Raw genomic sequence first — 12597 nt, forward strand, 5'->3', positions numbered from 1 at the left:
TTAAAAATTTCTGACAGGGTCTCACTAAGTTGCTCAGGGTCTTGCTAAATTGCTGAGGCTGTCCTCAAACTTGTGGTCCTCCTGCTTAAGCCTTCCCAGTTGCTGGGATTATAGGTGTGAGCTACCATGCCTGGCCCTAGGAGGGTTTTGATTCTGGCTCCATCTTTTACTTTTTCTTCTTCTTCTTCTCGTTTGTGATGGGGATGGAACCCGGGGCCTCTTGCAGGCTAGGCAAACACTCTACCACTGAGATGCAGCACCAGCCCTTGGCTCCATCACTTTTGGCTTTGGCAGATATCCTGTCAGGTAAAATGGAGATAATCTCCATCTCCTGTCACAGCCTGGAGATAAATAAGAAGTGTCTGAAGTTTCTTACATAGTGCCTCAAATAGCCTGTCAAAGCTCGGTACATGAGAGGTCCTTCTGAGACCTCCAGGCCCCTCAGACATCTCACTTACAGGAAGGTCTGGGATGAAGAAAGCTGAAGTCCCATTGGGACTGAGACAGCTGTGGATTCACTAACAAAGAAGAGTAGGGACAGGGCCCAGTAGCAGGCAAAAGGGAACAATGTAGCATTTACCTGTAACTTTTCGAAAACTTTCTTCTTGGGCTTAAGTTCTTCATCTGGTTGGCCCTTCTCATAGCCCTTAACAAACACTCGCTCACCAGGAGCAGAGCCTGCAGGAGGGTCCAGAGGTTCAACCTGGCGGCTTTCCCCTTCTCTGAGAAGACACACAGGACAAAGGAAGGGTGAGGCTACAGATGGCTTCCCAGGGCTGTGGAAGCCAAAGTGATCTGGGCCTTTCCAAAGGGCCCTAATGGGATTTAGAACATCTTCAAAGCCATGGCCCCAGGAGGTCCTCATTACTTTGGCACATCTTTGGACATCGCCAGTTTAGATTAAATGGGGCTATTAAATTCCTATGTTAGAAGAGATAACCAAATCTGGATCTCCAGAGGAAGTATGAAATAATGCAGTAAAGACTTTACAGCCAATCAGAACCCGGTTTGAATCTTGCCTCCAGCTCTTAACTGATAGTAAGGCATGGGCAAGTGCACACCTCCATTTCTGTTTTAACAAAATCAACTTGGGTAGTGTCTCATTCATGATACTTGAGTAACTCCTTCAGACATCACTTTTTTGGCATCAATGAGGTGTGTTTTCTCAGGGCTTCCACCAGGCATCATAGGGTCCAGCTCCCCGCTCTTGGCCTCCCCAGATCCTGAGCCCCATCTAGTCCTTACTCACATGGAGGCACACAGAAGCATGCCTTGGGACTCAACTCCTCTCATCTTCTGGGGTTTCAGGTTGCACAGCACCACCACAAGCCTGTTCTGTAGTTCCTCCTTGGGCACAAATTGTACCAGGCCGCTCACCACAGTCCGTGGTTCAGCTTCCCCCACATCAATCTTCTCCACATACAGGCTGTCTGCATCTGGGTGCTGCCAGCAAGAGATATCAGGTGCGAGAGTATCCCAGTAGAGCAGATCGGGGCCCAGTGAACTCTTGTCTCCAAAAAGGGATATCTGCTCCTTACAGAGTCCCATGGAGGGACCCTCTAGAGGTAACTATTTCCAGATCCCCAGACAGCAGATAGCAGAGGCCTTGAAGGTATATTCTACTCCCAACCAAGAGGCCAAATTTGAGAAAATGAATATAATTGCTTCTGGAAGAATTTCTATCAGAGATTAAATGAACCGAACTGTTAGTGGCTACCACTATGGCACACATGCTACACCAGTGTGTCCCAAGTGACTGGGAGGTGGGAAGGTAAGTGTTGGCTTCATCATCTGAGGCAGGAGCATCAACAGTCATTTCAAGATAGTGTGTGTAAACCAAGTCAATGCTGGGAGCAGAGGGTGGGGTCGGGGGTGTCTGGGGCATGTAGAGGTTGGAGGGAGGGTGAAAAGGTCAGGATGGTCCCCAGCAGCTGACTTCGTGACCTTCTGTCTCTGGGAAAAAGTGAATCATCTTCTCTCTACCACTGTCTGAGGGGCAGGCAATGTGGCTAATCCAAGATAAGGCTTGCAACTAGTCTAGGCAAGCTGCTACAGACAGGAAAGCCCATCAGGTCAGTTTTAACGGGTAAACAAGTTCCCTCTGACATCTGCCTCCTGCATTCAGTTCCTGGCTATGTTTGGCAATGGAAAGCCTGATGCCTGGAAGGAGACACTGGGGTTCTGACTTGCAACATGACCTCAGAGATGTTACTTGCCCTCTCTAGACCAGGTTTCTTCCAGAAGGAAACAGACAAACCTGACCCCCGTCTCTGCTTCTCCGGAATGTGGTGAAAAATGAGTACCTTCTCTACACTGATGATTTTCCCCACGCGGATATCCAGCCGGGATGGGATAACTTCCTCTGGTTCTGAATTCTTGGCAGGGCCTTTGGCAATGGCCTCTGGGAATGAGAAGAACACCATGGGGTCAAGATCCACTCCCTGCTCCCATGGAAGGTCAGCTGCTAATCTCACCAGATGAGAACACAAGATTAGGCAAGATTTAGTAGAGAATCCCCAGAACCTACCCACTAACTTATGCTTTAAAACAGGGTTGGCAGTCTTTCAGAAATGACATGCCAGATTTTCATCTACTCTCTCCCTCAGTTGATAGGTTGGAAGTGAGGGGACTGTAAAGCTTTGCCACCTTTGGGTGTTTCCATTCATGCATTCCACATAGGATTTACCGAGCCTTTTCTGGAAAGGTCACATAAAATTGTCAGTGCCAATATCTCAAGTGAACAGTGGACTAAGAGCCAGAAGAAGCCAGGGAATTCGGAGATCCTAAAGATGAAGTATTTTTGTTTTTTTTTTTTGGTGGAGGGTACAAGGGATTTAATTCAGGGGCACTTTACCACTGAGCTACATCGCCAGCCCTTTTTACTTTGAGACAGGGTCTCACTAAGTTGCTTAGGGTTTCACTAAGTTGCTGAGGCAACTTGTGACCCCCCTGCCTCAACCTCCTGAATTGCCGGGATCACAGGTGTGTGCCACTACACCCAGCTAAAATTGAGCTCTTGTAAGAGGCTCTGCAGGCTCTATAACAGCTTTTCACCCTACATACATATTAGGTGTACCGGGTTTATTTAACCCAATCACTCTCCTACTGAAGCAGCAGATTTAGTGAACACAGACTAGAAGGATCTAAGTACATGTCTCCCATCTGCCTCTTTTAAGATGCTGGTGCAGTAGGACATAATCACTTTATGGAATCTACCAAACCCAATCAAATCAAATCAAATCTTAATCCAGGAGTTAGTGCAATAAGACAGTTTTGCACTTGAAACTGGATTCTTGGGTCCTCCTTTTATAAGATAGACATGTTTCTAAGACCCATTGACAGGCTCTTTTCTGAAACTGTAACCTGTTTCCTGGCCCTTCCCGACCCCAGTGGGCCTTACTCTGCTTTGAGGGATCAGGGTAGGCAGCACTGGCCAACTTCTTCAGGGCAGGGGTATTAAACTTCTCCCGAATGGGATCTAGCAACTTGTTCAGGGCGACTTCAACTGAATTCTTTAGGTCTCCAGGGTGTACGACCTGCAGAAGTAAATAAGACCTGATGAGATGAGGACTGGAACAGGACAGAGGACACCAGAATCTACTAAAAATGTGCATATAGAATGAAGGGAGTGTTTTCCCAGCAGAAAAGGGGAAATAGATTTAGAAAGGCTAACTTGTCTGAAATCCAGGTCTTTTGATTTTGAGCTCCATATGAATTTGAGGGCTTTTAGAGGTTGAATGTATTTATTAGTCTAATTCTTCTACCATCTTCATTTATGCTTAGAGCAGTGGCAAAAACCACATGCTGCTCATAGGCAGGAAAATATTTACATGGGTAACCCAAAACACTGAAGAATGACTAAGACAGAAGGAAGAAAAAGGGCTTAGGTTAGACTAGGTTAGACTTCCAGATAGGTATGTGACACGGAACAAGGCACTTACCCACCCCTAACTTTCAACTTCTTATAAAATGAGGATAACAATAGCTGTTTCTCATATTCAGAATGAAAATAAAATCATATAATGTGGATAAAATGGTGAGAGCAGTGTTGGTCTGTTAGTACTGGTTAAACATCCCTCTTTCTAAAACTTTTTTTGGCAGTAGGACTGGGGATTGTACCTAGGGCCTCACATATCCTAAGCAAGCCCTCTACCACTGACCTACATCCCCGGCCCTTTTTATTTTTTCAGAGACAGTGCCTCACAAAGTTGCCCAGGTTAGCCTTGAACTTTTGATCCTTACTTCAGCCTCACAAGTAGCTGTGATTACACATGTGCACCACTATACCTGGCTAGATTGAGCATCCCTGACATGCAAACTTGAAATTCAAAATACTCTAAAATCTTAGCAGGGGCTACGGTTGTGGCTCAGTGATAGAGCGCTCCCCTAGCATGTGTGAGGCCCTGGGTTCAATCCTCAGCACCACATAAAAATAAATAAATATGGGTGACTCAAAATGGGATAGGGAGGAAGAGCAGAAGAAGATTACCACTAAATAGGGAAGAGAGGTGGGAGGGAAAAGGAGGGAGAAGGGGAATTGCACGGAAGATGGAAGGAGACCCTCATTATTATAAAGAATACATGTATGATGTTGTGAGGAGAAAAAGAAAAAAAAAAGTATGTCACATTAGATTGGATAGAGAGAAGTGATAGGAGGGGAGGGGAAGGGAAGGGGGGATAGGAAGGGCAGCAGAATAAAATAGACATTATGATTGCTGTATGTATATAGGTGACTGTATGACCAGTGTGATTCTGCAATCTGTACAATCAGAAAAATGAGAAATTACACCCCATTTGATTCAAATGTATGAATTGCCAAGATCATTGTAATGTCATGTATAGCTAATAAAATAAATAAAGAAAGGTATTGTGTCCAAATATGACTAAAAAATAAATATTAAAAAAAAAATCTTAGCAGGATGACACAAGGGAAAAAAAATCCACATCTGACCTCATATGATGGTTTCCAGTCAAAAATAGGCACACTAAAAACATTGCATAAAATCACCTTTGGGCTATGCACATAAGTATACATGAAACAAATTAATTTCTTATTTAGATTTGGGTCCCATCCCCCATTAAGTATATGCAAATATTCCAAAATCTGGCTGGGCACAGTAGCATGTGCCTATAATCCCAGCTACTCTGGAGACAGAGGCAGGAGAATCACAAGTTTGAGGACAACCTGGGCAACTTCATAAGACCCTGTCTCAAAATAGTTGAGGATGTTGCTCAATGGTACAGTGCCACTGTTTTTGATCCCCAGTACTGCAAAAAAAATTTAAATATATAGCCAGGTGTGGTGGCACATGCCAGTAATCTCAGCAATTCAGGAGGCTGAGGCAAGAAGATAGAAAGTTCGAGGTCAGCAATTTAGAGAGGCCCTAAACAACTTAGACAAGACCCTGTCTCAAAATAAAAAATAAATAGGGCTGGGGATGTGGTTCAGTGGCTAAGCACCCCTGGGTTGGTTCAATTCCTGGTAACAAAACAAACAAAAATAACCTTGGGGTTGTAGCTCAGTGGCAGAGCACTTGCCTAGCATGTGTGAGGCACTGGGTTCAATTCTCAGCACCACATATAAATAAATGAAAATAAAAGTCCATTGAAAACCCCCCCAAAATTAAAAATAAATGAATCTGAAAAAATCTTAGATCTAAACCTCTCCCAGTTCCAAATATCTCAGATAAGAGAAACTCAATCTAGTTGAGAAATACAATTTTTCTTTTTTTGGGGTACAGGGTATTAAACTCAGGGGCACTCAAACATTGAGCCATATCCTCAGCCCTATTTTGTATTTTATTTACAGATAAATAAAATAGTGCCCAGCTATAAATTCAATTTTTCTTCCTGTGTCCCATGGCTATCTTTTTATACCTTAAATCTGGCCTGAAAGGATTTTTTTTCCTTGGGTATGAATATCTATAATACCGCCAACACTTTAATTTGGCCACCATCCCATATGGTAGCCACTAAGACTTTTGTGGACATTTAAAATTTGTAAATTAAAATGTAGCTCCTGAGTTTCCCTAGCCACACTTTAAGTGCCCAACAGCTGTATGAGGCCAATGGTTTCTGTCTCAGGCAGTGCAGAAAGAACATACCCATACCACAGAAATTGCTATGGGATAACTTGGCTGCTGACCTTTTCTTAGAGGCATTTCATGTATTCCTTTTCAGTATTTCATAAAGGACAACACACAGGGTTGAGGAGAGGAGTGTGGCTTCTGTGGCCTGCCTCAGATGGCAGAAGGAAGGGTTTCAGAGTAATTGCTGTAAAACATCAGAAAATGGGCCAGACAGGCCTCCAGACCTCAGGTCAAGTCTTTCCCTCTATTTAATGCTCAATCAGGCATTCACCATTGCCTCCAAGTGGTTCTCTAGCTGCTTCTTGCTCACTTCTAGTGAAGGGGAAGCCATCTTGCTGTGGTCCTCACCCACAGTCCTGCTTTAGCTCTTAGGTGCTTCACCTACATCTTGTGACATGGTTTTGAGATTATTCCATCATGACATTCCTCCTTCCCCAACCAACATGTCCCAGCTTGAAGTCCAGGACAATAACATCACACTCAGAACAGTGAACAGAAGGGCTCACTTCCCTGGTTCTAGATTCAACATTTCTTTTTTTTTCTTCTTGGTACTCAAGATAGAACCTAGAGGTGCTTTAGCATAGAGCTGTCTTTACAATCCTTTTTAATTTTTAATTTTGAGAGAGGGTCTTACTGAATTGCTCAGGTTGGCCCCGAACTTGTGATCCTCTCACTTCAGCCTCCTCCTGAGTCTCTGGGATTAAAGGCATGTGCACCACACCAGCTTGGACTGAACATTTCTGGACATAGCCCAAGAGTCAATGTAAACATTTCTTTCCTTTTTTTTTTTTTGGTGGTACTAGGGATTGAACCCAGGGACTGCATGCCAAGAAAGTGCTCTACAGCTGAGTTACAACCTCTGTCCCCTTGACTTTTTTGGTGTGGTACTGAGGATTGAACCCAATGGTACTCTACCACTGAGCTATACTCCAAGTGCCCCCCCCTTTTTTATTTAGTTGCAGATGAACACACAATTATCTTTATTTATTTTTATGTGTTGCTGAGGATTGAACCCAGTTCCTCATACATGTGAGGCAAGCACTTTTCCACTGAGCTCCAGCCTCAGCCCCTCCAAGCCCTTTTTTATTTTTATTTTGAGGCAGGGTCCCAGTAATGCCAAGTCTGCCCCCCAACTTACAATTCTCCTGTCTCAGCCTCCCGAGTTGCTGGGATTACAGGTATGTGTCACCACACCTAGGCTTGTTCATATTTCTAACAGCCTATCAAACTGTTGATTTAACCTAAGTTCACAATGGATCAAAACCCCATTTTATTTCCTATTTGCTATTATTACGTCTGTCTTCTCTTTGTGACCTTCCCCTGCCTATCTTCCTACAACGCCCTACCTCACCTCTAGTAGACTAAATCATGTGTAATTTCTCATCTTACCAACTTTTTACACAATTAATTCCCTCACAAATTTTCTCATGATTTCCTATTCTTCAAGCAAAACAGTGCTCAGATATTGTCCTCTCCACAAGCCAGTTAGTTACTTCCTCCTGTTTTACATCTGGACCTTGTATAGCTGTCCTTTGGTATTCATGGGGACAGCACCATTCCCCAAGGATACCAAAACTGGCAGATGCTTGATCCCCTTATATAAACTGGCATAGTATTTGCATATAACCTACATATATCCTTCTGTATAATTTACATAGTCTTTAAACTATCTGTAATATTAATACAATATGAATACTACATAAATAGTTGTCACAATAGTTATTCTGAGTCACATTTCTAGTCCTTTTTATATTTTATGCAGAGACAAATTCTTGCTAAGTTGCTGATGCCAGCTTTGAACTTGTGATCTTCCTGCCTCAGCCTCCTGAGCTGCTGGGATTATAAGTGTACACCATTGTGCCTGGCCCCTGTTATTCTTTTTTGTACATTATTTATATTCATTTGTCTCTGAATACTTCCTCTTGTTGAACCTTTATTCCAGCTTGTCAGGTCCTCTGGAAAGGAGGAAGACGTCAATGTATTAGCTTTGTGCCATTTGCCCATTTAATCTGTGAACCATCTGAATCTTCATCTAGGTCATTAACAAAATACACAGCCCTGGATAGCATAAAGATGGAGGCCTGTGGCACACAATCACAAACCTTGCTAGGCCAAGAGGGAGAGGTTGTCAGAGTTATTGGGGATTAGTATTTCTCTAGTATTACCTCATCAGCAAAGTCCTTTTCCAGATCCAGGTAAGCAGTATAGGTTTTGTTTCCACCCCATTTCTCATCTCGAAGGATCACAAACTCTATAAGAAAAAGGATCTACATCAACAAACACAACTAGTAATAGTAGTAAGCATTCCTAGTCCAAATGCATAGGTATGTGTAGTTATGTATTTTGAACTTTATCATATGACATTTATTTTCTTATTTTTTGGTGATAGGATCAATCTTAGGGCCTCACACATCAAGCTGTGATCTCCCACTGAGCTACACCACCACCCCTATTGTTCTTAAACTGAATGATGAATGGCAATATTGTGTACCCGGCTAGCATCCCAGGTCCTTAAAGGGAAGGATTAAGACTTAGAATTCTTTTGTATTTCTCTAATTTAGCATGTCTGCCTCCACTCTCATTTCAAAGACCCCTGCCTAACCTGATACCCCCTCAGAACCTAGTCTGGTAATGAACCCTAGATAATTAAATGATATCCTACCCTCATTAGTACAAATATATACATGAAATTAGAGTAGAAATTCAGGGCAACCAGTCTCTGGAGGAAGAATCTATGACAAATCACAAGTATAACCACAGCAGAAGTATCTTACCTGACTTGAGGGGGAAGAGCACGTGCTTGATGAAGGACAGAACACCGTTGTTCTCTACGTTGCCTGGTTCACAGAAGGCTTTCTTCAATTTTTTCTTGACATCCTCCTTTCGATCAAGGAGATCAATCTTGGATTCCTACAAACCATGGAGAAGAGGACCTCTTGTGGTTGGAAATGAGAACTAATCTTATATTTATTTATTTATTTTTAATTTTATAAAGATTTTAACATGGGGCTGGGGTTGTGGCTCAGCAGTAGAGTGCTTGCCTAGCATGTGCGAGGCTCTGGGTTCAATCCTCAGCACCACATAAAACAACAAATAAACAAAATAAAGGTATTTTGTTTATTTGTTTAAAAAATAAACATTAAAAAAAGATTTTAACATTAAACAAATAGCACAAAAGCATAATTAATCAAGGTATTCACTTGAATTTTGACATTGGGCAGAATAAACTAATTTTTTCTATGTTCTTCCCAAACTTTGTCTATAGCATACAGAATCGTTATATATTTATACCTAGAGAAGAAATGTCTACCTTGCTTCTTCATATGAGACAATGTCTTAAGTATATCTGAGGGGCTACCTTGTCTTTATTTAGAATTTTTATGCTGTATTATATTCCCAGTTATTAGTGGCATCATAACTTGTTATGATTATATCCTAATTTTTACAAATTATATATAATGCTATATTGAACATCTTTACAGAGGTTGTTTGTCTTCTCTAGGATTATATTCTTAAACTACCTAAAATTGCTAGGTTCAAGATTGTTTTCTTGAAGGTATATCAGTAATGTATGAGGATACCTATTTCATAGCACTCACCAACAGCAGGTGCTAGGGTATGAAAATTTGCCTCCCAGAATTCATATGTTGGAAACTTAACGCTCAAAGTCATATGTTAATGGTATTTAAGGCAGGACTTTTGAGAGGTGACTGGTCATGGGAGCTTTTGCCTTCATGAATGAATTAACTTATTTGTAAATTAATGGATTAATCCACGTGTGGGTTAATTAATGGAAGTTAGGTGTGGTGGCGCATGCCTATAATCCCAGACAAAGGGAACTGAGGCAGGAGAATCCCAAGATCAAGTCTAGTATTAGCAATTTAGCAAGGCCCTGTCTCAAAAGTATTCTGTTGTGCTGGGGTTGTAACTCAGAAGAGTGCATGCCTAGCACATGTGAGGCATTGGGTTTGATTCTCAGCACCACAAAAATACAAATAAAATAAAGGTCCATCAACAACTAAAAAATACTTTTTAAAAAAAGTATTCTGTTGACCACATAAAATGGAGGTAGATACAGGGTATGATGTATTATCTATAGCCATTTTTCCTTTTTTAATAATAAGTTTTGTTTTTTGTTTTAGAATATTAATTTATAGTCATTTGAATTCAGTAGTTACCCAAATCCCATGTGACAGTATATGAATCACCTGAGTATATAAAAAATATAAAATACTGGACTCCACCCAAACCTAACGAATCAAAGTGTCTTGAGGTTGGGTCAGGAATGTGTATTTTTAAAAAGTTCTCAGGCTTTGGCTGGGAGTACAGACTTGGGTTTGATCTCCAGTACTTCAAACAAACAAACAAAAAACTGGAATGATTTTAAAGGAAAAACAAACAAAAAACCAAAAACAACATTCCCGAGTCCCTCCCAGAACCATTTATCAGAATTCTTTTTTTTTTTTTAAATATTTATTTTTTAGTTTTCGGCGGACTCAACATCTTTGTTTGTATGTGGTGCTGAGGATTGAACCTGGGCCGCACGCATGCCAGGCGAGCGTGCTACCGCTTGAGCCACACCCCCAGCCCCATTTATCAGAATTCTAAAGGACAGTCAAATTTGGGAACCTAGAACAACTTTTCACATCTTTGTATTCCATTAATTCCTATATTTTGTATACCAAATGATCAGAACAAAAGTGTACTTTATCCTAGTAGGACTTTTAAAGGTTAAGAGATATAATATCACTTCTATCAAACTCTTTGAATCAAAATGCTTGTTGATGTAACGTAATCAAGGCCTTCTCATGAATAAGGCTTAATTTTATCAGTTTTTATTAATGAAGAAATAACTTGCTTGTGGTTTTATCAGTAAAAACTGTTAAAATTATGATTGGACCCCACCAGGAGTGCTTCTCCTTCAATACTCAAGAACCACTGAACTAACTGGACAAGAAGGTCTATCACAGCAAAATATATGAATGCTCTAGTCAGCCAGGTCACTGATTTTTGAGTCCTCAATCTCTCCATTTCTTGTTGAAGATTTCTAGACTCAAGTAATAGTTGATGGGCTGGGGTTGTAGCTCAGTGGTGGCGTACTTGCCTAGCACATGTGAGGCGTTGGATTTGATCCTCAGCATCATATAATAAACAAACAAGTAAAATAAAGATATTATGTCTATCTACAACTAAAAAAACAAAACAAACAAAAGTTGGAAATTTACCTCTTCTGAAGAACTCATTTTACTCCCAGTTAATCCAGGGACCATTGGATTCATTAGATGAACTCGTTTTGAGTAGCCAAGTGCAGGGAGGTACTGAGAGATTAGAAAGGAACACACAAAAGCAGATATTAGTATAAATTCCGCCTCAGTGCCCTGATTTCATCTAACTTGTCCAGAAACTTAACAGGTTGCTACATTCTTTTTTAATGTTTTTTTTCCTTCTTCAATATTTAAGAGTTTCCAATAGTGATCATAATGTGAACAGTTTTTTTCCCCTAGTGCTTTTTTATTATATTACATTATGAGGCTACTGAATTTATCCTCCTATCATAAACAACTGTAACAGCTGGAAATACATAAAAATTTCAATTGCAGGCATCGGACAGCAAGCAATGTGGGGTTATAAGACTTGAGATAAGGAAGTTCACCCAGCTTTCTACCTGAGAACGTTTTCCAAGCTAGGTGCTGAGAAAAAGAGATCCAGGTGGCAGCTACAGTCTAGGCAGAGGACACAGGTACTGGAGTTCAGGCTGTAAGGAAGCTAGGATTTGGGATGGATTCTAGAGAGAAGGACTCTGATGCCCTGAAAAAAAACTTAGTCAAAATTCCCCACTGATTTCTTAGCTGACTAATAGCTCTCATGCACATGGTGAGATTTCAGGAAGCCTGGCAGATAATAGGCTCTGGGAGACTGGAGACCCTTGCTAAGATTTACATGATGCAGAGAACTTGAAAGATAGGCTGAAGTGTAGGTTCAATCAAAGTAAAGAGGGATAGGTGAATACCCCAAGATTTTAGCTTGAATCCTCCTCCTGGAGGATCTTGAGTTCAAAGCCTACCTTAGCAAAAGGGAGGCACTAAGCAACTCGGTGAGACCCTGTCTCTAAATAAAATACAAAATAGGGCTGGGGATGTGGCTGGCCCCTGAGGGTCAATCCCTGGCACAATTTTTTTTTTTTTTTAAAAGGTGTTTTTCAGGCAAAAGAAAGCTGAAAGAATTCATTCATTGCTGAAAGACCTGTACTATAAGCACAGAATACTAAGGGGCCTCTCCAGGATGCAGGAAAATGAACTCACATGAAAGCATTAGAAGCAAGGACTGTAGGAAGGAATCCAGGGTATCAAAGGGTTTATGTATAACATAATGCACTAATAAAAACATTAAAATATAAAGTCTTTGATATTTAAAATACATGTAAAACGTAAAATCATGACAATAAAGGCACAAAGGACAGGAGGGAGTTAACCCATTATGTTCCATTATCCTATATGTAGGATACCTA

The 12597-nt window shown here is 41.1% G+C and overlaps 1 protein-coding gene across 1 annotated transcript in view; it reads right to left on the bottom strand.

Annotated features, from left to right (window-relative positions):
• Yars1 (tyrosyl-tRNA synthetase 1) overlaps positions 1–12597 on the bottom strand; it is a 29343-nt gene that overhangs the window by 2514 nt on the left and 14232 nt on the right. Inside the window, exons 6-12 of the mRNA XM_005317765.4 lie at positions 11315–11407; positions 8864–8999; positions 8255–8340; positions 3401–3536; positions 2304–2401; positions 1250–1443; positions 581–722 (exon numbers count right to left, since the gene is read on the bottom strand). Of these exons, the coding sequence (XP_005317822.1) occupies positions 581–722; positions 1250–1443; positions 2304–2401; positions 3401–3536; positions 8255–8340; positions 8864–8999; positions 11315–11407 (885 nt within the window). The remainder of the gene's footprint in view (positions 1–580; positions 723–1249; positions 1444–2303; positions 2402–3400; positions 3537–8254; positions 8341–8863; positions 9000–11314; positions 11408–12597) is intronic.

The sequence above is a fragment of the Ictidomys tridecemlineatus genome, chromosome 11 (genome assembly GCF_052094955.1).
Source record: "Ictidomys tridecemlineatus isolate mIctTri1 chromosome 11, mIctTri1.hap1, whole genome shotgun sequence".
NCBI classification, from domain to species: Eukaryota; Metazoa; Chordata; class Mammalia; order Rodentia; family Sciuridae; genus Ictidomys; species Ictidomys tridecemlineatus.